This window comes from Pithys albifrons, chromosome 1 (genome assembly GCF_047495875.1).
Source record: "Pithys albifrons albifrons isolate INPA30051 chromosome 1, PitAlb_v1, whole genome shotgun sequence".
Lineage (NCBI taxonomy): Eukaryota > Metazoa > Chordata > Aves > Passeriformes > Thamnophilidae > Pithys > Pithys albifrons.
In genome coordinates this window covers 17,785,280-17,808,358 of record NC_092458.1, presented here as the reverse complement: position 1 = coordinate 17,808,358, position 23,079 = coordinate 17,785,280, and the positions used below count along the sequence as shown (strand labels likewise).

General features: G+C 37.9%; 1 protein-coding gene across 6 annotated transcripts in view; it reads right to left on the bottom strand.

Moving 5' to 3' along the window:
- Positions 1–23,079, bottom strand: part of ARHGEF7 (Rho guanine nucleotide exchange factor 7) — a 126,994-nt gene that overhangs the window by 5,028 nt on the left and 98,887 nt on the right. For 5 of the 6 annotated variants that reach the window (XM_071569112.1, XM_071569361.1, XM_071569435.1 and 2 more), the window contains 7 exons: positions 22,092–22,170; positions 20,560–20,699; positions 19,692–19,916; positions 18,198–18,291; positions 14,351–14,440; positions 1,914–2,013; positions 1,219–1,273 (listed from right to left, as the gene is read on the bottom strand). In XM_071569112.1, coding sequence (XP_071425213.1) covers positions 1,219–1,273; positions 1,914–2,013; positions 14,351–14,440; positions 18,198–18,291; positions 19,692–19,916; positions 20,560–20,699; positions 22,092–22,170 — 783 coding nt within the window. Of the gene's footprint in view, positions 1–1,218; positions 1,274–1,913; positions 2,014–10,992; positions 11,170–14,350; positions 14,441–18,197; positions 18,292–19,691; positions 19,917–20,559; positions 20,700–22,091; positions 22,171–23,079 lie in introns of all 6 variants that reach the window. The other variant, XM_071569522.1, reaches the window with a different exon arrangement.

The window sequence follows — 23,079 nt, the reverse complement described above, 5'->3', positions numbered from 1 at the left end:
AGATTCCTGATATACATGGAAATGAACTCAGGCTTTAATACGTCTTGCCTTTGGAAGATGTGAGATTCTTGAGACCATCTCTCGGGAAAGGTACCAGAAAAGAGAGCTGCTGCTTGAAGCTCAGGAGAAGGTGACTTTTTCTTTAAGGGTCACAGAGATGTGCAGAGCCTCGGGGAGGCTGCACATTCATTCTTTATACTAAAGCAGTCAGGCCACAGGAGTATTGGAGGGCTATTACTGCTGCTTGTATTATGTGAATGGTATTTTTAAAAAGACTGTCTAATTTGCATCCAACCTGGGATACTCATGCTTTATATGCTGAAACCAGCAGAATTTAAGTATGCAGGACATCAGCTGCCCTATTTCAAGGAACATGCATGACATCCTTAGAAATACTGGGCATGTTTATAAGATGGGCAAAGAATCTGAAGTCATGTTTATAGCCCAAAAGTTAAAGAAATTTGAATACAAATCCTTTTTAATTAACACAGGAATTTTATCCAACTTTCTGAGTCGAACTGGTTAAGGTCAGTTAGCAAATTCACACACTGGAGAGCAAGGAAAATTCAATGCTTTTCTCACCCATACATCAAGTAAAGACTACACGTGGCAGCATTAACATGGTTTAAACATGCTGTGTCCTGACAAGAAGACAGTATTTTTAAATATCTCATTTTGGACACTTCTAACAAGTGACAAAGCAGCACCCGGAGCTAACCTGAAGCCCTCATTTAAAACAAGGCTATATGATAGGTACTGAAAAGGATTCTCTTCTCTGGAAATGACAGATTTTAATAACTGATTCATAAGAGGTGTTCAGGTTGTTAGTTAAGGCCTAAATAGATCTAGATATACTACTAAAAGGATACATTCTAGGGCAAATACTATGCCTCAGTCTCCATAAGCTTCCTTTGCTGGTGATACAGCAGAACTCAATTTGCTTAAATGCTTGCACCATTTCACAATTTGCAACATCCAAGAAGAGCTTAGTAATTCACCTCTGAGAAATAATACTCAATGCTGTTCTCAAAGGACTGACAACAAATCCAACAGAAGGTGCTTTTCATCAACTGATATTTTAATTTTAAAAGTGAATCTAGTCCAAAATTTGAGTTCATCCCTGTCAAAGTGAATCAACTGACAAGCCATGTTTGTTTTTATAATAGGCCTTCCATCTTTTTGTTCTCCATGTTGCTATAAATGCAGCAAGTTACCAACCTGTCTCAACTCCTGTACTTCATCCTTTAATGCATATACTGTGTCAACAAGGCTTCTAGAACAAAAAAAGAACATGACCTGTTACAACAGTTTCCAGAAATACATGACTAGATCTATTATTAGACAAAATTGGTAAATGAAACAAAAAAATCAAAAACAAAAACAAAAAACACCTCCCCTCTCAAAAAAAACCAAAAAACCCAAACCAAAACCAGAACAACAAACACCCACAGCTAATTGCTAATTTCAAACCTGTATTAAAACCCAGCCAACCAACCAACCAACACCCCTCTTATCCCAATTTATATTCAGTAAGGCAAGGACTTGTTACCACTTTCTGCGACAAGAAACACCTCTCAAGCACTTACAGACCAACATACACCTTATCAAAAAAGTAGAATGATGCCACACACTAGCTAGAAAGATGACACCAATTTAATATTGAAATCCAACACACTTGGAAAAATTATTTGTAAGTGAAGGATATCACTTCTTAGCATAGGTGGGATAAGTTGCACAGCATATACAAAGAAACCAGATATTTAAATGAGGGTCAACTAAAGGACTGGCAGCATACTCAGCTCTGTTCCCTACTATAACCATACCACGCACACACTACACTATAATGTGAGACAGAAGGAAGAAGTGTGCAAAGTTTACTACTTTAATCCATCATTCATTAAATGTTTTCTTACTTCTCTTCTATAACAGTCTGACCATTACTTTTAGTTTCTTCTACAATAATCTTTTCTTCTTCTGGAAGCAGGACTTGAGGAGCTGATTCTTTACGGGAACCTGTTGTAAAAATAAATTACAAAATGAGCATATCACAAATATTGCTGGGGCATTTAAAGATTATTCTTTCACTCACTGCATGATACACCAGCAGGACTAAGGTATGCCACTTTCTCTTTCCCTCTCCCCTCTACACATAGAAGTTACTGGCACATTTTTTAAATTTGAAACCATAGCATTAAAACAAAACATTGCCCAACATTCCTACCCCACTGCTAACATAACTCTTGTGTCATCGAAGGGGATGCTACACCATTCAACAAACAGTACACTACTCAACCATCAGTAAAAGCTGTACAAATTCACAATGACAGACTGAGAAAGAGATAGCTGTGTTTAAGTAACCATCATTTAAGACAAAGGGAGATTCTGATTTTGCACTGGTGCAAATCCAAGAAGCTGTCCTGCTCTAAACCCAGTACTCTGCCACTAAGGAGCAGAACAGTGGTATCAAATGACACAGTAATGAGAGAAAAAGAAGTTAAAACCCCTTTCCCTGAAAGTGTAAGCACCACACTTCTGTGTGTGTGCACACACATATACACAGATACACTTACAGATAGCATTTTGGTCCTATAATAAATTCCTACCAAATGAAACACAATCTTTGTATGTAATAAATGTTTTTAAAGCACATCATAGCTTGATGATAAAAACTGAAAACATTCCAACATCTTCAAAACATTTTCCACACTCATTACAATTTATAACATCAAGGTAAAACATCCAGATTAGAAAGAATTAGTTAAGTGGAAAAATCTACAGCTCAGGTATGTGCATCCATTCATACACACATACCATATGTATTCTAGAAATTTTAATTAGGCTGCAACAAATCACAAGCTTTTTTTATTTTAAGGTCTATAACTGGTATCTAAGCATTTATTCAGAATTCAAACACTGCAGATAAAGCATTAAAGTTCTTGCATATTTTAACTAAGATAGTGGTTTTAACAAGCAAGGTACACTTGCCTACCAATTCATTATAATGAACTTTCATTAAAGCAGGAGTATCTTACATCTCATCCAGTTTGAACTGACAACTTAGTACTACAGAACACATGCCCATCCATAGAAATTAGTTGCTGAACAGCTGCTTGGTGGTATCAGTGCTTTCCTGTTATGGTTCATGGTAAAACACATAATCTAAACAAATAAAAAATGGAATAATTCACAGTCAGTATAAAATACTAACTTCACAAACAGACGCAATCTTGAGTTCTGAACAATGATCTCGTAGGGACTGTGCCTTAGCTGTACGTGTGTAAGTATTTTAGCAAACAATGACAAAAGTCTTGAATGAAGAAAAGAATTTCTTTAAGTTTACAGTAAATATCTAATGTATCAGTATGTGGTTGTCAACATCACATGGAATAAAGACAACTGCAGATTTGAAAAAGGAGCTTGTCCTTGAAAGTTGTAAGTTTGTAGGGAGTGAAGATACCTTCTAAGGGTTAATACACTTCTACTCCCACTCCAGGAAGGACCAACCTATAAAACAAACACATCCAAACTCTGCAGGGTGCTCAAGGACACTTCCCTGTTTGCACTGTCAATCTCTAATTGTAAAAAGCCATCTTATGTTTATTTCAGTTAATTTTTTATTGCTCTGCTTTACTAGCTACACAGGTAACACAGAACACAGAGATAAATGTTATGCTAGGAATTAGCTGGCAGCAGCTGCCATCACATTTTTGGGTCTCTGGACCAATGTGGAGCACCTCAGCCCAGCTTGCATCAAGAGAGACACTGACCAAAGTAAGAGAACTGTCATGCATTTCTCACCCATGACTCCCTTTAATCAAATGGAGCCTGTGTTATTCTCTTTGCACAGGGCTGCAGCCATCTGTCTGCCTGGGCAGAGTAACATGGCTCCTTGCAAAGCAGAAATAGCATGGGGTAGACAGCTTGAAAACAAAAACGTCCCAGCTGTTCAGTTATATACACACATGCTTATAAAGAGATGTTGACATCAGCATATCCTGATGTATGTAAGGCAGAACACAGTAAACACTCAATACTGTCGAGACACAGAAAGCAGTTCAGCAATATTATACACAAATGGAGACCTCACACTACACATACACACACAATGGAAAACTACTGCTGTGAACACTGACCTTCCTGTGGCACAGAACATTAACTACTATGTCATTCAAGACATCACAAGTTTCACTCTTGTCTTCATTGCTCCAATACCCTTGGACATACAACTCTTATTTGTATCTCAAAAATTGTGCTGCTCTCGTGGTTTGTACTTAAGCAAAATCCTCCACACTTTCTCCAGGATCTTGGTTTGCTGTTTGTGAGCTTTGGTGGGTTTTATTTTGTTGTTGTGCACTGTTTTTTTCTAAACCCCACAAGCACTAGCTGAGTATGTCTTTTGCTAAAGGCAAAAACACGCTATTTTACCATCCTGCTTTTCTGCACCATTTATGTCAGCAGGTTTTCTTTTTTTAAGATGCATTTTCTGGCAATTACAGATCTAAAAGTAACTTCAAGAAGTCACCTCAACACTGGCACTCAGCAATATTTCCTAAATTTCACCTTGTGCCTCCACCACATTCTTTATGCCTATTCTCTGTGTAACCATTTCTCTCCACAAAAGCTACAGCTTTAGGACACGAAGAGAGTGTTGTGTTATAGTACAGTGGGTATTTTATGCTGAGTTGTACTAAAAGCATGATCTAGGAAATTTCTGCAGCTCAGATTATCCTTAACACCTTTGAGACACCTTCCACATTTTCATGAAGTAGGGCAGAAGAATCAAGTTACTTCAGTTTGTCACATCTGCCATCCCTCAAGCCTAAACATCCAAGCTTCACACTGAATTTTATTATGAGACACTACCTGATCTCATTCAAATAGGCCAAATGATTATATTTAAACTGACTTCCAACAACTCTGTACCTAAATAACCTTGAGATGATATAAGCAAAAATACTAGTTGATTGGGTTTGGTTGTTTTGTTTTAAAGACTGATACTTGCCACACTAAGCTATACAAAACAGGGTTACATTTGGTTTTATTTTTCTTTTATTTTTTTGGGGAGACGGTATTGGAGAAAGAAAGGCGGATAGGAGAAAAAAGGATGTTTGGCAAACTCAAACAGTGACTTCAAGATTAGTAAATGAATATTAAGGCCAAGTAAGTTGCCATAACTTATCGATGAGGAACTCCTAAATCCAGGGTCTTGGAAGAATGACTCCATTGTTTAGAAATGCCTTGAATAATTAAGGTAATAACTGACCACTATGATCAAGATTCCACTAAGTTTACATCAATTAAATTCCATCACAAAAATAAAGGTATCTATTCAGTATCTTTCAGCCCTAGAATGAAGAATAAAGAATTACAATGCTTTTTGCCAACACTCTACCCTAAATTATAGGTTATATAAACTAGCAGATTTGCCTCCAGATTAAAGCCAGTAACAACATGGTCCATTCATTCAGACCAGGGCTACAGTCCTTAGCAGCACCCCCTACATAATGTGGTGCAACAGCTGAAATACAAGAATAGGCCTGTGGGTAACAGCACCCTGCTTTCAGTTTTCAATGTCTGATCTCCTTTCCAGCCTCATCAATCAGCCAAAAACAAGCAAGCAATTCTGAGCATTTATGGAAAAAAAAGGAAAGCTGAAACTTGTTTGGATATTTACATGGCTGAAAGACTTCATAATAGCAGTTCACTTTATACCTGTCTGAAATAGGTAGAATGTCACTCCCAGCCCTGGAGTAATCAACACCAGAATAGGAAGATACTACAGCAAAGGTTGAATGCCACAACTTCTCAGTGATTTGTAATCTTAACTCACAACCCTTTTATTCACTCTCATCCAAAAGGAGCTTGACATCTTACAAAACGGTTGATACAGAATCACAGAATGGTTTGAGTTGGAAGAGACCTTAAAAACCTGACAAAAGTCTGGTCCTTTGTTCTGAATCATTTAGCAGACACATGTGAAGGAAGACTAGAGGTTTTGCAGGAGGAAGGTAAGAAAAAGGGTATGAAATTCAGACACCTTTTCACTTTAACCAGATACTAAATCTCTGCCTACGTTCAAAGACCTTGTCTGTCCAAGAACCATTCAAGCCAACAGTAAAATGGAGGTGGGTATTCACATCACCTACTTAAAAAAGCAGCTAACTTCAGGGCCTCAGTTAAAAGCCAGCTCCCTCCAGTCAATCAAGAACATGGTTCCTTCCTCCAGCTGGCCAACTGAAAGGGATGGCTCATGGTCATAGAAGACTATGAGTGTCCTAATTTAGAAATGGAAATTACATGTCTGGTAATGGTGTTTAATTTCAAGAAGTGCACAGCATAATCTGAGGCCATCAGCAATGACCCTCTCACACAGCATTTAAGTATTGCTGTTTTCTTCACACCTTTACTGTGCTTAGAACAGCTAAGGAGGGGAACAAGGCAGAGATAAAGGTCAAAAATTAGAAACTGTATTTGTAAATACACAATTCTGTGTTTCACCTACATTAGTAGGCTCTCCTTGCAAGCTAAGAAGCTCTCAGAAATTAAATTTGCTTGAGCTTCAAAGACATAAGTCTGACCAGCCACTGAAAAATCCAGTGTGTGCATACAAAACTGTTTAGATCTATCATTAGCCACTGGCACATGCAACCATGTACAGTGCTCAGTGAAGCAAACGTTAGACAAAAAAAAGTACTTGTCACTTACAACATTCAGTGTTTCACTGCATTTATTATATTAAAGATGTTAAAGTGGCTAAGCAGACCTGCCAAATTAACCCTTTCTTAATGAATTTTTCATGAGGTCCTAATACAAAGAATTCTAAAAATGGTGCTCCCAGATTCTGTGTGTTGGGAATTAATGACTGGAAAAAGCAATCCTTCATGCTACAGATCTGTCAGAATCAAAAGGGTGCTCTTTAATATCTTTGTATAGAAAAAATAAATCAGAAGCCAAATATCAGAGTAAACTTTAGCACACTGTATAAAATACACCATTGCTTTGCAAATTCTTACGAATAATAAAGTTTTGGGCATGAAGTTGTTTTGTGGGGTTTTTTTTCTAACTAATAGTGATACACAAACAGGAGAAAACCTCACATGACTCAGATGACTGATCTGGGCAACTTACAGCAATATGCTTCGATAAATAAAATGCAAGTAATAAAGTGGACTGAAACACAGCTTTGTATACAAGTCTGAGTCACATAAGAACAGAATGAATACTTCAAAAAGACAAATACACCACCTGATGAAGAGGGACGTTTCTAACACAACATTTGGAAGAGAGCTATCCCACTAAACTTCCTGTATTTCACTAACCAATATAAAAACTTCCAGCCAGAGGGCTGCGGGACTAAAACCAGAATTGCTACAAGCACAGCAAAACAATGTTATGACCTTCTAACAGAAAGAGGCAATTATTTCATTTATTCTGATGAACACATTTTAGCATGTTTATTAGCTTATTGCTTTATTTAAATCCACTCATATATGAACATCTTTCTACTTAAATGATTAAAGATAACCCTTGCGTTAAAAATAGAAATGTTGTAATTTTGAATCTTGAAAACACATAAGGTTATATAAACTATTAGCATATTCATAAATTTCTGTCTGGTAGGACCTGCAGAAGGAGGTTTTTAGATTGTTCTAGTAATTCAGCCTGAGAAATACACCAATCAAAAAAAATAAAAATAAAACAAAAACAAAACAAAACAAACAAACAAACAAAAACAACAAAAACAACAAAAACTCCACAACCAAACAAAAAAAAACACCAAGAAACCCAACCCCCCCCCACACAAAAGAAAATAAAATCAATTTAAGGGGAAAGGGAGGCAACAGAGAAACATTCTACAGATGGTAACATCCCTGAAGTTATTTTAAAAAGAGAAGATAGAGAAGAATACATACTTCACATTACATTGAATTTCTTGTAGGTGTCAACTACATTAAACAAAGATTACACACTTAAGTCAAAAAAAGTCTTTCACTTCAGCATTTGATTCTTCTGGGAAGACGGAAGGAAGAGAAAGGAGTCATGGGGAGAAGAGGATGTGTCAAGTTACAAGTTATGCTGTCCTTTCCCCCTGTATAATAATTAAATATTAAAGTCACAGTCTAGCAAATGCAAAATTTATTTCAACTGTACATAACAGATGTTCTTTTTATAGAAAACAAAACACTTAATTGATATATGCAACCACAAACAATATGCATACTGTACAGTACAATGCAACATTCAGATATACATCCATTTTGCATTTTCAAAAGGCAGTCACCTACTAAAGATGGCTTCTCCCATTCACAAATGAAGTGCACAATATATATTATCTTCTCTATGTTTTACGTCACTATATACACATTACTGTGTTTTGGCAAGATTATGCAAAACACCCAATTATTATTGGTTGGTTTCAATTTATGGCAAATACTAATTTATGGAAACACTGCATAAGCCATGTGAAGAGGGGCTGGCAATGGCTTGAACCTACCTTCCAATTAAGGGTCTCCATCCTTCCAGTGTATTTGTAACTGTACACATACAATTTACAGAATTGCATAAACATAAGGTACTGTTATCACCATGACTAAAGTTCCACAAAAATAGAAACACTGAGCCTTTGGACTGAATACCACCATTTCCACATTTGCCTTTTTTGTTTGTTTGTTTTAAGCATTTTGCATTAATAGTCTTGATCAATTCACAATAGTTCACAGCCTGTAACACTGAAGACAGAATGGTTTTAAATGTGCTGTGATGCTAACATGAGAATACATAGTATGAGAGATCCTAATTATGATAATACTTACTGACTTAAATGCTACAACAATTAATGGTGGTAAACTGTCAAAGCTTTGGTGCATAGAAAGTCAATAAAATCTTCGGATCTGGATAACAAACCTTTCTGTGTGATAAGGAAATTTCAAGTGCAACAACTGTATTACAAACTCATATTTACACTATATAACATGAAACAGACATAAAGGAATTATCATTTATCCAGTGCAGAAAACATCAGTCAACTAGAACACCACAGCATAAGAAACAGGGCAAAAAACAATCCATACTTTCCATATATGTTAAAAAAACCCAAAACAAAACAAAACAAAAAAACTGACTGAAAGGAAGAGGGGAGTGAAGTGTGTTACAAATGTGCTGTGAAATGGTATGGAGCACACATACTTATGTTGTTTCTCTAAGCAACACTCCTCTATTTAAAAAAGATTCAACATACACAAGTTCCTGGTCATTACATTAATATATGACCAGTGGCAAAACATACCCCTGAAAACCCTCCTTGGTAAGCACCACTGCTTTTGTCAGTCACATTACTGAATGCCAACAATAGTGAGAGAGGATAAAACAGGTGATCAAACAAAACTGAATGCAAATCTGAAGACATGAGCTGCTTTGAAATATCTTGTCCACACTGACCACCTTCTGGAATCATGCATGGCTACCCATTACTAACTTTCTGATCATGTAACCTGCAGAAAGGTATTGATTATCTTCTTAACAGTGTGATCAAGTTCCCAGGCTGCAGTTAACTGCATCATGATTTTTCTGAACTTGTTCATGGAGTAACATCTGAACACTGGATAACATACTTATGTGAAAAGGTATAAGGGAGTTGCATTTGGGAACCCCAGTGAAACTGAGAACTGTTTCTGATCTCTCAACATTTTCATCATATTTTTCCCTAATGCTAAAAATATTTTGAAAACACGAAATTTTTGTTTTGATGCCAATTACTTTGGCAACAGGACAGAACACACACACACACTCTTCACCCCAGCAGTGCCCTAGGTGCAGGTTTGAGACCTTCAGCTGTGCTCAGCATGTCACAGTTCTCTGAAAAGCCAACACGACTTTAAGTGAAGAGCTGCTGCTGAAAACAAACCTGCTCATGAGAGAAGTTACAAGACACAATACAATCTGTCACAGACATGCTCCAAACAGTACAACCCAAAAGTCAAGCATTCTATTATTCAAAACTTCAAACAAGCCAATTTGAACACAGTTGTACCTAGAGTTTCAGATGCTGAACACTGGAGCCTCCATCAGGGGAACCATTTTCATCTTGTGTTTTCAAGAAGAATAGTTAATTGAGAGTTGGCAGCTGTGTATTTTAACAGGCAAGTAAACATCTAAACCCTGCTTTCTGCCACGCTACTGCATACAGTAAAGTGACAGTATGACCACAGGTAACATGAGATTATTGAAACACTGCATGTAATGAGCATGAACTGCCAGGTTTTCATGACAATTGCCAGACTGGGGTTGGGGGAGAGCAGTGAGGTCCTTCATATAAACGTTTTAAGCAATGAGGAAAAGACAGCAGCATAAAACCAGAATTTCTTATGGATTAGGAAATGCTCATCCAAACAAATAGGCCAGATACATGAATATCTGAATGATTTTACAGCTCTTGTACTGCTTATTTTTAAGCTGCATTTTTCTTACTCTACCAGCTTTTTATTTTGTTAATAATATGTAGAAAATCCAACCACTACCACTAAGGTATTTCCATATAGCTGGTACTCAGCTCACAAACCAGTATGGTTTCAGTACAAAATATAAAAATGTGCTGTATCCAAAATAAAAAAAATTTAAAAAAAAAAGAAAAGAAAAAAGAAAAAAAGGGCCTGTTACTACACTGACTAAGTCAAAAGGAAAAAAAAGACCATTCAAAGCTACAAATTAATATCTGTCAGTTAAAAAACCCTCAAGAAATAGCATCCTTAATAGGATACACACTTTTAAGAAAGACTTGTTTGTATGTGTATTGAACTGGCAATAGAGCCTTCCACCAGGTATAACTGAAGTTTCAGGAGCTCCCTCAGAAGTTGTTAAAATATCACATTAAAGAGACAAGGAACAGCAAGAAAACATCTAAGAAAAGCAGGCTGTGATACAACAAGCATTTGTTAAGAAAAAGCTCAGAAGTGCATTAGTTCTGGTGAGAGATATATGAGCAACAGCTCTTACGAGATGTAGACCCCATTCTGTAACTATGGGCTGTCCATATACTGTCATAGTCAGAGTCTTCTGAGAGGTCTGAAGGCTCCAAACGAGAAAGACTACTGCGACGACCCAAGGAGTCTAGACTTGATTGGTCATCATCAGCCAAGACGTGATTATGCATCAGGTCAGTGCCTTGCCATGCTAAGGATGTACAGGTGAAATGAAATGGTGGATGTGGATAGGCAGAGGTGGGATGAGGAGGAGAACGTAAGGAATAGCCACAACCAAACACATGAAATAAAAGCAAAAAGGTGATGGGAAGAGAAGGAAAAGAGAAAATATTGTTAAAAAGACACCAAAGTTGCTTTTTAAATTTTTTTTTTCAGATTTGTTTGGGGTTAGGTATGAATTACACTCAGCACATAATAATGTTTGAACTATTACAATAAAATTTTGTAGTGGTTTTTAAGCTTTTAGGCAGACTCAGTTGAGAATTTTGAGTAACAAATTTTTTTGAAGAGGAAGTTAGATTCTTTTGAAGTACAGAGTCAGTTCTGATCTGGGAAGGAACTGACTGGGCACACAGCAATAAACACATTAAGCCAGCATGATCCAGCACTGATGTGAAAAGCAACAGCCCCTTCCTCATCACACATCTGTACCTCCATCTTTCCCTCCCTTGCAATGACACAGTCTTTTGTACAGCTGCCTCATGAGTCAGGTCAGGAAACACCTTCTGAGAAAAATCTTTTTGCAGAATTAGTTTTTTCAAGCAGGTGATTTTCCCACCAGCTCACAACACAGCCACAGAAGTGCTTGTGTCACCACTGTGAAGAGGAAAATGCAGGGGGAAGAAAGCAAAGGTTCTCATGCAGAGCAAGGCTGCTGGCTTCTAAATCAGCAGCATCATCTTGCACCCACTGAAGGGGACTGCCAAAGTACAGTTTTTCTGTGCCTGTACCCCTTGCTGTTTTTAAACCATGTGGTAAATTAACCCACAGAAAAACAGGACCAAGAGGCTAACAGCAACACAGCCTAGCCTATTACAACCCCTCACACACCTCTTCCTACACACCTGTCTGAATTTATCTTGCCAATTGAATACTGTTAGATCTTGAGGGTAGTTGGTCAAACATAGCTAAGGACACTTTTTTAAAGGCCTGGCAGTATCAAAGGACTGAAACTATGTAAGTAGACATGCTATGAGCCACCATACATATGATATTGGAAGAGATTTTAAGTCTTCATTTGGAGTAGAAACACAAAATGAACTCAGTAATCAATAAGCACGACAAAGTAAAACCTCGCTCTTTCATTTCCATCTGTCTTCCCAAATTAAGCTCCAAATCCTTCCCACACAAACAACTTAAAAAATGTTGTTCTGCTACAGCTAATGCCACACCTTACTAGTGTGCACTGGTGCCATAGCTCTGCTGAACTGATGCTGCCAAAAGCAGCACTCCTTGGCCTTTGGATTAAGATGCAGGTAGGAGAATTGCCCAGTGAGTGCTGTGAGGGACAGGCAGAGTATTAACACGAAAGTAAGAATGGAGAATGTAAAAACAACAGCATACTTCACGGACAACAGGCAACCCTCATTCTATTATTCTACACTGACCACTGTTCCTAGAGAAGCAGTTCCAGGCTGACTGGTTCTCCCCCCTTTTCAGTTCCAGTCTACAAACACAATTTCTGAAACCTAAAGTCTTAGACAACACTATTCTTTCCAAACAAAACAGCTGTGTGCCTAATCAATACAAAACCCCTTGTTTCTTGCTGCAATTAAGAGCAAATAAAAGCTGTCAATTTCTGATGTATGCAATGATACCCACAGCAGTATGTATATTTCTTAAATATACATAGAAAGGAAAAAATAGGCAAGCAAAAAAAATCATATCCATTTTATATTTGCACACACACACTACTGTGAAAGTGCAAATGCTTTCTCAACCATTTCTTGTCACATTATTCTCAGAAATAAAAAGCAGATCACAGTTCAGCTGTTTAAATGGCAATCATCTCATTTAACTTTGTTTGGAACAACAGTATATTTTCAGAACTTTGAACACATTCATTCCCTTTTATCCAATTTTCCAGTTAAACACACTACTGTAATGACTGCATGGCTATAAAATAGATTAATAAAAATATGCAATAGTAGCTAATTTTATCACCTTGATTATCAAGACAGAAGAATTAAAACGAAGGCTTTTGCTGTTACTTCAAAAGTTTCTACAATCTATAGAACTGTAGAAACTGACAACAGCCATATTCCCACTTTAAGTTACACAGGAATATAAAGCATTCTTTTCAAGGTCATAATGGTAAGTGAACACATAGTAGGAAAATCCATGAACTAAGTGTGCAATTGTATTTTGAGGCTTCTCAATTGTGAGCATAAAGTGCTTTAGCTTGGAAGCAAAATGGGCCCAGAGCACTGTAGATAGTAGTGATTAATAGTGCAAATTTAAAGAGCTTTAGTGGACAAGAAGTTATGATGTTCAGTTCCTTAGTTTCTGACAAGAGCAAAACCAGCCAAGTGCTTAAAGATCACTATACTGTGTTCCAAGGATCTACAAATTAAATCTGTATTCAACAGTGCAAAAAGGAACAAAGGCAACAGCATTTTCTCCTCTCTGGTGTAAATGGAGCACATGCTGGTGGACTCCCCTGCTTTGCGCAATATTTTACTTACAATACAGAGGAACTCCACATGGCAACCTTGATTTGGATTAAATGAAGTAGGACCCCAGAGGCACGTTACAGGTTTTCAATATGCTAGGTATTGATCTGAGAAACTAAAAATGGCTTTAGGCAACACACATAGCTGAGAACAATCTCTCCTGAAATTATGAGACGGGGTTAAAATTTGTAATTAATACTAAAAACAACTAGTGGCAGTAAAATGAAGGAAATTTTTATAGGTCTAGGTTACTTTTCCATAGAGAATCTCTTTGTTAAATAGAACACAACAAAAATACAGTCCTCCAAAATTACAACTTCTTCATTATTCATCTCTACTTACCAGCTTCTTGAAATTTTTTCAAAAGCATCCTGATTAACTGTCACATTCAGTTCACACATCTCTCATTCATTGGTGAATGCTTAGTACAATTTTAAACTATTTTTAAACAATTTTAAACAAGTAGTCACTTTTGGGTTATTTTTAAATACTGAAAGAATAATAGTCTCTAACCATTGCCCTTGTCATCCAATATATAAACACTTAGCACTGATGTTAAGTCAGAAACAGGTTATTATTTCTTGCAGCTCCAGCTTGCCATTTGCAAAGGTCTGGGGACACATAGTACTCTTTTTTGCAAACTACTTAATTTGTAGTTTAGTTAGCCATTTCTGCCCATTTGACTACTTTCTAACTTACTTGAATTTAGTGTTTGACGTGTTTTGGCACTTGTGCAATATGCTTCAATGACTTTAAGAATTTGAGCATCTTCTTCTAAAGCAGCTGTACCTGGAACCAATGGGAAAAATAGAATTTTAGACATGGTCATTTTTCTTAGTACAGAAAAGCCTTTGCAAATCACTACACTTCAGTCAAGTCCAAAGTTCAGTCTAATTAATTCTTGAAAATTCTTAATCATACCATTTTAATCAAACTTCAATGAGCAAAGTAACAGTTTTAAAACACAAATATTAAATTTAAATGCTTAGAAAAAAACAAGTCTGAGTAAATTTTTTTCAAGAAACTTTCTGAGGATCTTAAGTTGCACAGAATGGGTTTTGATATATGAACACTCTAGCTCTAAAACAATCATTACACTGAAAAAATCTTGTATACCCTAGTTATTACATACACATATAATTTAATCTGCATATTACTTTATTATTTAATCAACAAAATCAAGGAACAGAACATAAATTCAAGAAGACATCTTGAAAACTTCTGGGGTTTGTGTATATATATCAGATTTACTCATTTCAACTATGCTCACTACTGAAAATGAAACAAAATTAAGAGTATAATTTCAGTACAATTTCAGTTCAGTGTGCAGTAGGAATGATGCCACTTTTATATAGAGATGGATAGATAGATAGATAGATAGATAGATAGATAGATAGATAGATAGACAGACAGACAGACAGAAAGACACACAGACATATCTGCACAAAGTAAAGTTAATAAACTTCTCAGACCTTAATGTAGAAACAGCACTGTTAAAAAAAAATCTAACTATTCAATCTTAATGGCAAAATTTTCCTAAAGGCAGAGCTCCAGACCAAATCTTCTCTTTGGGCAACTCACTAAAAATACTGTCAAATTTTTCACTTAGAGTGAAATTCCAATCAATCTGAAATCTAGAGGTACCTCCACCATTAGTTTAGATGGAACCAGAAGCTATGGGCAAGGCAAAACTTGTTTTACAAGCATTTTTCCTGTGTACTTCCTAGAAAAAAATTAGGTATGAACATTTTCTGCTACATGAATCAAAATGTAGTTGCATTCTCTGCATCCTGTTAGTTTTTGTGATTTGTTATCACCAAAACAAAGCCAACTGTCCAAACACTTGTCAGAGTCAGCTGTCAAGCTAACTTCTGAACAAGTTATCTTGATGTGATAAAATTTTCTTACAGTTTAAAAGAAGCAGATTGTCCAAAGTATAGGTTATTCCTCTTTCAAGGCAGGAAAAATAATTGGATTTTGTAGTTACAATGTAGCACCATTATTATTACTACAGTAGCAGGACAAATATTTCACTTCTGAAATCAGTATTGTGAGACAGTCAGTTGGAACAACCTACTTTTGTTTTGCCTGTTACAAGGCTAATTTGGCACAGCAGTTCTCAAAACACAGCCCATAAATCCCCCAGATTTCAGGTAATATAAGTAATAAAACCCAAACCTATCTATCAATATGCTTTAAGTTCAACAGAAGTTCCTTCAAGGAAAATTTTTACAGCTTCACAAAAAAGTTGAAAAAGTTCAATGAGGGCTAAGAGAAGCTTCTAATTGTAAAGAATCTGTATAGATTTCTCTAAGAAACACTCTTATTGAAAGTTACCTCCTACATACAAAATACTGAAAGGTATGAATTTATTCAGGAGTAGAAAAATCTATTTGCAAGCTACAGATTCCCTCCTTCCCCCAGACAAGAACCCTCAACTCCTCCCACTGTGTTCTTTAATTGCCAAACCAGCAAGTTGACAGCTTTACCCTATCATTACAACTACTGAGTCTCCATTCTGCAGCATCTGTAAAGGATATTACATTGTGTACTTATGTTTTTCCTAAACAGACACCTTCCTGTAAAGATAAAACAACCTCTTGCACATCCATGAAGATCACTGTATTCACTACCTTAATCTTTACACTATGAAATTCACAGCATATTAAGAAGGACTAACAACTTAGACAAACCAACAATGTCCTGAGGAAAAACTTTCACTTTCCAACCCTTCTCAAGCCAGTAAGAGGCAATTGTCATGATAATACACTTCATGCACTGAACACTCAAGGGACAGACACTATCTTGAAAAGCAGATGAGCAAAGGACAGACACAAAGAAGCAAAAGCTACAATAAAAATCTAGCCAACCAAATACCCAATACAAGTAATTGATTATTCAATCACACAGATTTATAAGGAAGAATTACAGTGACACTGACAACTAAGTGGATACTGTGTTTGCTTGATAAGAATAATAATAATAATCACAGAATCACAGAAAATGCTGAGTTGGAAGGGACCCACAAGGATTATCAAGTCCAGCTCCTGGCCCTGAACAGGACCATCCCAAAGAGTCACACCACGTGCCTGAGAGTATTGTCCAAATCCTTCTTGAACTCTGTCAGGTTTGGTGCTGCGACCACTTCACTGGGGAGCCTGTTCCAGTGCCCAACCACACCCTGAGTGGAGAACCTTTTTCTCATATCCAACCTAATCAGGCCATTCCCTTGGGTCCTGTCACAGGTCACTACAAAGAAGAGATCAGTGCCTGTCCCTCCTCTTCCTCTCACAAGGAAGTTGTAACTGCAATGAAGTCTCCGCTCAGTTTCCTCTTCTTCAGGCTGAACAGACCAAGTGACCTCCGCTGCTCCTTGTACGGCTTCCCCTCCAGGCCCTTCGCCATCTTTGCTGGCCTCCTTTGGATACTCTCCAGCAGCTTAATATCTTTCTGCACACAATATTCCAGGTGAGGCTGCCCCAGTGCAGAGCAGAGCGGGACAATCCCCTTCCTCGACCGGCTGGTGATGCTGTGCCTGATGCCCCCCAGGACATGGTTGGCCCTCCTGGCTGCCAGGGCACTGCTGGCACTCATATTCAACCTGCCATCCACCAGGACCCCCAGGTCCCTTTCCATGGCACTGCTTTCCAGCATCTCATTCTCCAGTCTGTACAAACATCTGGGGTTGCCCCATCCCACACAGCAGAATTTGGCACTGCCCCTTGTTGAATTCCATATGGTTGGTGATTTCCAGTCCTCTAATTTGCGGTGCCCTCTCTGCAGGACCCCTCTGCCTTTGAGGGAGTCAACATCTCCTTCCAATTTTGAGTCACTAGCAAACTTGCTTCCAGTCTTGCAATGTTCTCTCTGCTCCAAAATACCCAAATATGCAGATTTTGACCCTTCTTTTCCTGTACACTCATCAGAGTCCCTCAGTTCAGTGTTGTTCTTCAGACTTTCAGAAGTATAAAGCCCTGCACTTTATTTAGATACAGATACAAGTGAATGACTTTATTTATAGGAGGTTAAAAAAGATTCTCAGATCTTAGAAGGAGTAACTGTGGAAGCAACTCATCTTCAACTCGGCAGCAATAACCAGCTTTCCAATACCAAGCTCAGCAGCAGCTCCTACAGCTCCTACCACGATCAATTTAAGAGCATAGCTAAAAGTATTTTGCAAGAGTCGTATAGTATCTTCAAATTGTTGTTTACAGTAATAAAAGTCAAATTTACCTTACCAAACTTTACGTGGCTCTACAGTCAACCTCAATTCCTGCTAACAGACAGAAACAGGCACTTCACAAGCACACATCCACTCTATCAGTGGATCATAATCAGTAAAGCTCTAGTAAGCAACTAATGCCACTACAGCATAAGCAGCTATCATGAATAAAAACCACCCTGTGGAGATACCTACCCCTCTCCCCTGACATGAGAGAGGAAATGAGATGACCTGCTTACACCGTATATCTGACTTTCACAGAATTTGAAATGATATTAATTACAGCATTTGTGTTATGCAGATATTTGTTTAAGACTCTCTTACTTTTTCTCAGAGCAAACTCTTCATCAGATGGCTTCCGTTCTGGCTTGCGTTTGGGAAGCAGCTTTTTCATGGTTTTAGGGCTTTTACTGAGATCCTGTATCAGGAAAACAAAAAGAAATAGACTAGAGCTTCTCCACAGTATTTCCAAACTTCAACCTCTAAGATGCGTACAAAAGTTACTAACTAAAAACCTTTTAACAGCACCAAAATTCAGTATTCCAGGGCTTTCTGCCACCTTCCAAGTTGCACTGTAAAGATGATTGAAATTTTAATACATCAGAGAATTTAGTGGCCTACACATGAATGCATCAAAGGATTTTAACTTAAATTACTGAATGATCATAAAGTAGATCCAAACTAATACAGCAAAACTAACAAAGCCAAACAGAAGAACCTTATAGCCACTAAGCCTCAATACTAATTATGCACTGCAGATCACCTATCACTTTTTCCCTGCTATTTAGTGGAGTTACAAAATAAAAGTCACACACACACACGCAGCCACCACAAAAAACCCCAAACAAACAAAATCAACCAAAAAATAACCAAAAAGACCGACACTGTCAGGCCTCATTGGGACAGTGTTTAGGCTACAATTGCTGAGAGTCTGCAATTTACACATCTGCAAAATGAAATTTTGCTCTCAACATCTCATGCTTGCAGGATAAAATGTTCTTAGGCATAACTGCATGATACTTTCTGGTCCCTTTTGCTCTACACTAAATTAGTATCATGAGAACGCATGACAAAGACACAGGAGATGTCAATAGTCTAGAAAGCATGAATATTCTCCTTACATATCTCAACATAAATCTAACTTTTCTTATTCTTGACAAAATCATGCAAAATGTAGTGGAAGGACCGAACTAACCTACCACGTGGCTAAAAATACTAATTTCTTTTGGAACAGATTCCTGTCTTTTCATATATGCTATTAAAAAATAATTTGAACAGCATGTTGAAATCTAAGCTTGTTTTTCCTGCTAAGAGTAACATTAGCCATCAGATTCTTTTGAGTACAGAAACAATACTTATATTTTGACAGTTACCAATCTTCTTTTTAAGAAATTTTCTATTGTTACCTAGTAACAGTGGTAAATACGAGGAACCAAGAGTCAATTATACCACCACAGCTCTTTAGAATGATTTGATACAGCACTTGAAGCACCAAGGATCCCTTATCCCAAGTACTTTGCAGTGGGCTTAGCAAATAACTGAGACTGTGATAAGCCTGGATGATCAACATAATAAATTAACTGTTAGTTCTAAAAAACAAAACAAAACAAGCCTTCCTATCTTCTGAACTGTAAGATTACTCCTCTTTGAAACAAACAGTACTCACTGGTATATTACCACTGATTCAGCATTGGCTGTCAAACCATCTTTCTATCAAATATGAACATGCTCAAAACTGTAAAGTGAAGATGTGTGAAAAAGTTAAAACTTGCCCTTGTAGCCCTGCTACAGTCCTATTTCTTGGCTGCTGCACCTCACCTCTTTATAGCACAGAGCTGCTGAGGGGCGCAGGGGCGGCGCAGGCCGTAAGCAGCTCAGGCTCCAAGGCTTGGGCGTTTTCGGAGGTTCCAGTGGTCCCCAGTTTATCGTGGTATGTGGAGTCCCATGATGTGATGGATGAGGGAGAGTGTGGTATGCAGGAGTCAGTGGTATAGGCTTGCTGTCTGAATGCTTACTGGAGGGTGTTACTGGATGGGAAGGAAGCTGTCAAAAATGGTTGGAAAGAAAAGAAAACATTCTCAGAATGAAGACACAGTATCATCAAGGACTGGTGAAATAATCTCACTTGGTACAGAGTACTTCTGTTTATTACAGCTGACCTTTGAAAATATTTACAATAAATTATTTGAAAAAAATGGAACTTAAACAATTTTTTATTGCCTACCAGAGACAGAGCAAACACTAAAGAAAGAACAGCTACAAGCAGCTGTACACTCCCACTTCTCTCACCATTAAGGATGGAGATAAATTTAGACCCATTCACATCCAACAACTCCAATGCAGAACCCAAAAGAAAATTGTTTCTCCACAGCCTGTCAAGTACATTAACCATTAAAACTTACTATTTTAACTATACTTAAAAGATGGTAATGCCTTACTTGGTCAAAATAGAAAGAGTAATGGAAACGAATTTTTTTTACCCCAGTAAACTATTACACCAAGATCTAAGCATTTTATTTTTTGTTCACACAATTAAAATCAGAATGATCTCTTGACCCATTAAACTACAGTCACAACATTCAGTTCTTGTTACTAATGGCTAAAAAAAATAATGCTTTCCACTGTGCTATATTTGCGAGACAACTTAATTCTGCTCATTCCCTTCAATCCAAAGGCTCTTTCTTACCGTGTGAGATGGCACAGAGTGAGGCTTAATGGTGGGATTCCCAACAGTTGTGACTTTGGTTTGCCTCTGCAGGTGATCCACCCATTCATGCAAATCTTGTTGGTTGTTACAAGAAACTAGTATCCTTTCAATCATGTTTCCTAGGTGATAGATACCAGAAGACATAGGAAACGACAGAAGAACAACTTAGTCAGTGTGATATAATCATAAAAGACACTCATTTCCTAAAACATTATCTCCTCTAAGTACTGAACAAAAAATTTTAATGTGTATTTTCAGTACAGCAGGCCCCCCACATCTGTCCAGCATGTAATAAACATCCCCTCCATGCAGTTAATTCTTAGCCAAACAAAGGGGTTCTACTTTTTTCCACAGATTTAGTAATTAAGCATAGTAATTAAGCACAACCTTTAAGGTCAAGAAATAGATGTAGGAGACAGGCTCAACTAGCAGTAGCCTTATAGCTCTCCTTCTTCCCCAGGAAAGCCAGCATACATCCTAGAATGTTGTTCTTGAGTATGTACACTACAATATAGGGAAAGTTACACAACAGAGTTCACTGATCTTCTTCCAGAAGGCAGCATAAAATTGGTCTCAATCCAGTATTAAAGTTGAGACAAAAGTTACTTGGAAATGCAATCTTAATCAAAAATTATTTTCTGCAATTAACTCACATTCTTCTTGAGGTCAGCTCTACGGCATTATCTCAGAAAACCACACACCATCAGCAGTTTTTCCCCCTGTGCCTCACAGCACTGATATGATATTGTGAGCCACTTAAGAGGGTCAAAATTACTTGACTTAAATGCAACCTGCTTGGAGGCAGAACTGATCCAGGAAATAAATGAAGGTACAAAGCTCTGCCATGTGAACTCTGCTCCCACTGTCCTTTAAATGGCCTAAGGACATATGATACATGATGAAACAAATGACTTAACAGACAGAAATTACCCAAAATAAGCATAACAGCAACCACCATTAGTATCAGAGATGCTAAAGGTCTCTCAGGAAAGAGCTGGACTGCTTCTGTAAGAAAGCTCTTGCTCAAAGATTTTCCGAAGTCTCTGGAATTCCTGTTCTTCCAATGAGTAGCATACTGTGAACTGCTTCATTATAAAGGACCTTCTCCAAGGCTACTACCCCCATTCACTGAGACACAGAAATTCCTGGATGAATCCCATGCAAAGATAGCTCCTCAGCTGCCTAAGTTAAGCAGTAAAAAGCAGTCTTCAAGTGAGGCTCTGGATAGCTGCTTTACAAAATTTGTATAATCACAGGATGACTGAGGCTGTGAAGGACCTCTGTAGGTCATTCACCCCCACTGCTCAAGCACAGATGCCTAGAGCTGATTTTCTGGAATCATGGCCAGAGAGCTCAAGTACCTCCAAGGATGGATATCTTCCCAGGCACCCCGGGGTGCTTGGTCACACTCACAAGGAAAAATTTTTTTTCCTCTGCACAAACAGAGCATCTGATGTTTGAAATAGTATGTCGTAGAATAAGTAGTAAATAAAAATATTAATGGGCAATACCTGATATTTCAAATGCATTTTTATGGTTTTCACTGTCTTCTAGCTTTGTAATAGTCATTCCGGTCATGGGCAGTTTTCCCTTAAAAAAAAGGGCAGTAACACTGAAGTTAAATCCAAAACATACAAGCACGTTACCAAGTAAAGAAAATACTAACTTTAAGCTCTGAACAAACACATTCATAGTAAATTGACAAACACACACAAATTGATGGGTTTAAAAACATTTAAAACTTAACACAAACATCTCATCCGAGTTTTTCCTATGTCAAATTTCTGCAAATGACTATGCAGGCTATGAAATCCATACAAATGTTATAGTGGATCACTCCTCACAACCTCAGATTCTTGAAACTTAGACCTCCAGGGTCAAGCACATTACATGATTAGAGGCAATGGTGACTTGCTGTTGTAGTTTGGGATTATTATGTAAATTCTCTCCCCTGCCACTTAACTGCCCAGGCCAGCGGTTAACAAAAGAAGCAGTTAACTGTGATCGCTGGGGTGGGGGCAGGTTTGTCTCTTTTGGTTTTTTTTTTGGATATTCTCCTCAGTCTTGGCTCGGCGGAACGGGGGAGTGGGGGCTCCAAGGAGGCAGGCTGCCCTGCTGGTTACTGCTGGGGTTTTCCCTGGCTGTCTTGCCGCTGCCTACTTCGGACGGCTGTTTTCCTGCCGTGCTGCTGCCTGCCTTGGATTTGCTGCTGGTTGCTCGTACCTTTCTGCTTCTTGGACAGGGAACACAGGGGGAAGAGACTGAGTCCATCTGAAAGCCCACTGCTCGTCTGTTTCGCTGGAGAGGGACTGAAACTCACTCTGCAGCCAGCCGGGTTGTGACAAGGACACTTAAGTATAACCTTTTCTCCCGGAGGAAAACCTGCTGGGTTTTGTTGTTGTTTTTTTTTTCTCTCTTATGGTGTTGGGGAAGTGGGTTGCACTAGTCTGTTTACATATATATATATATATGTATAGCAGTTATCCTTCTTGTATTAAA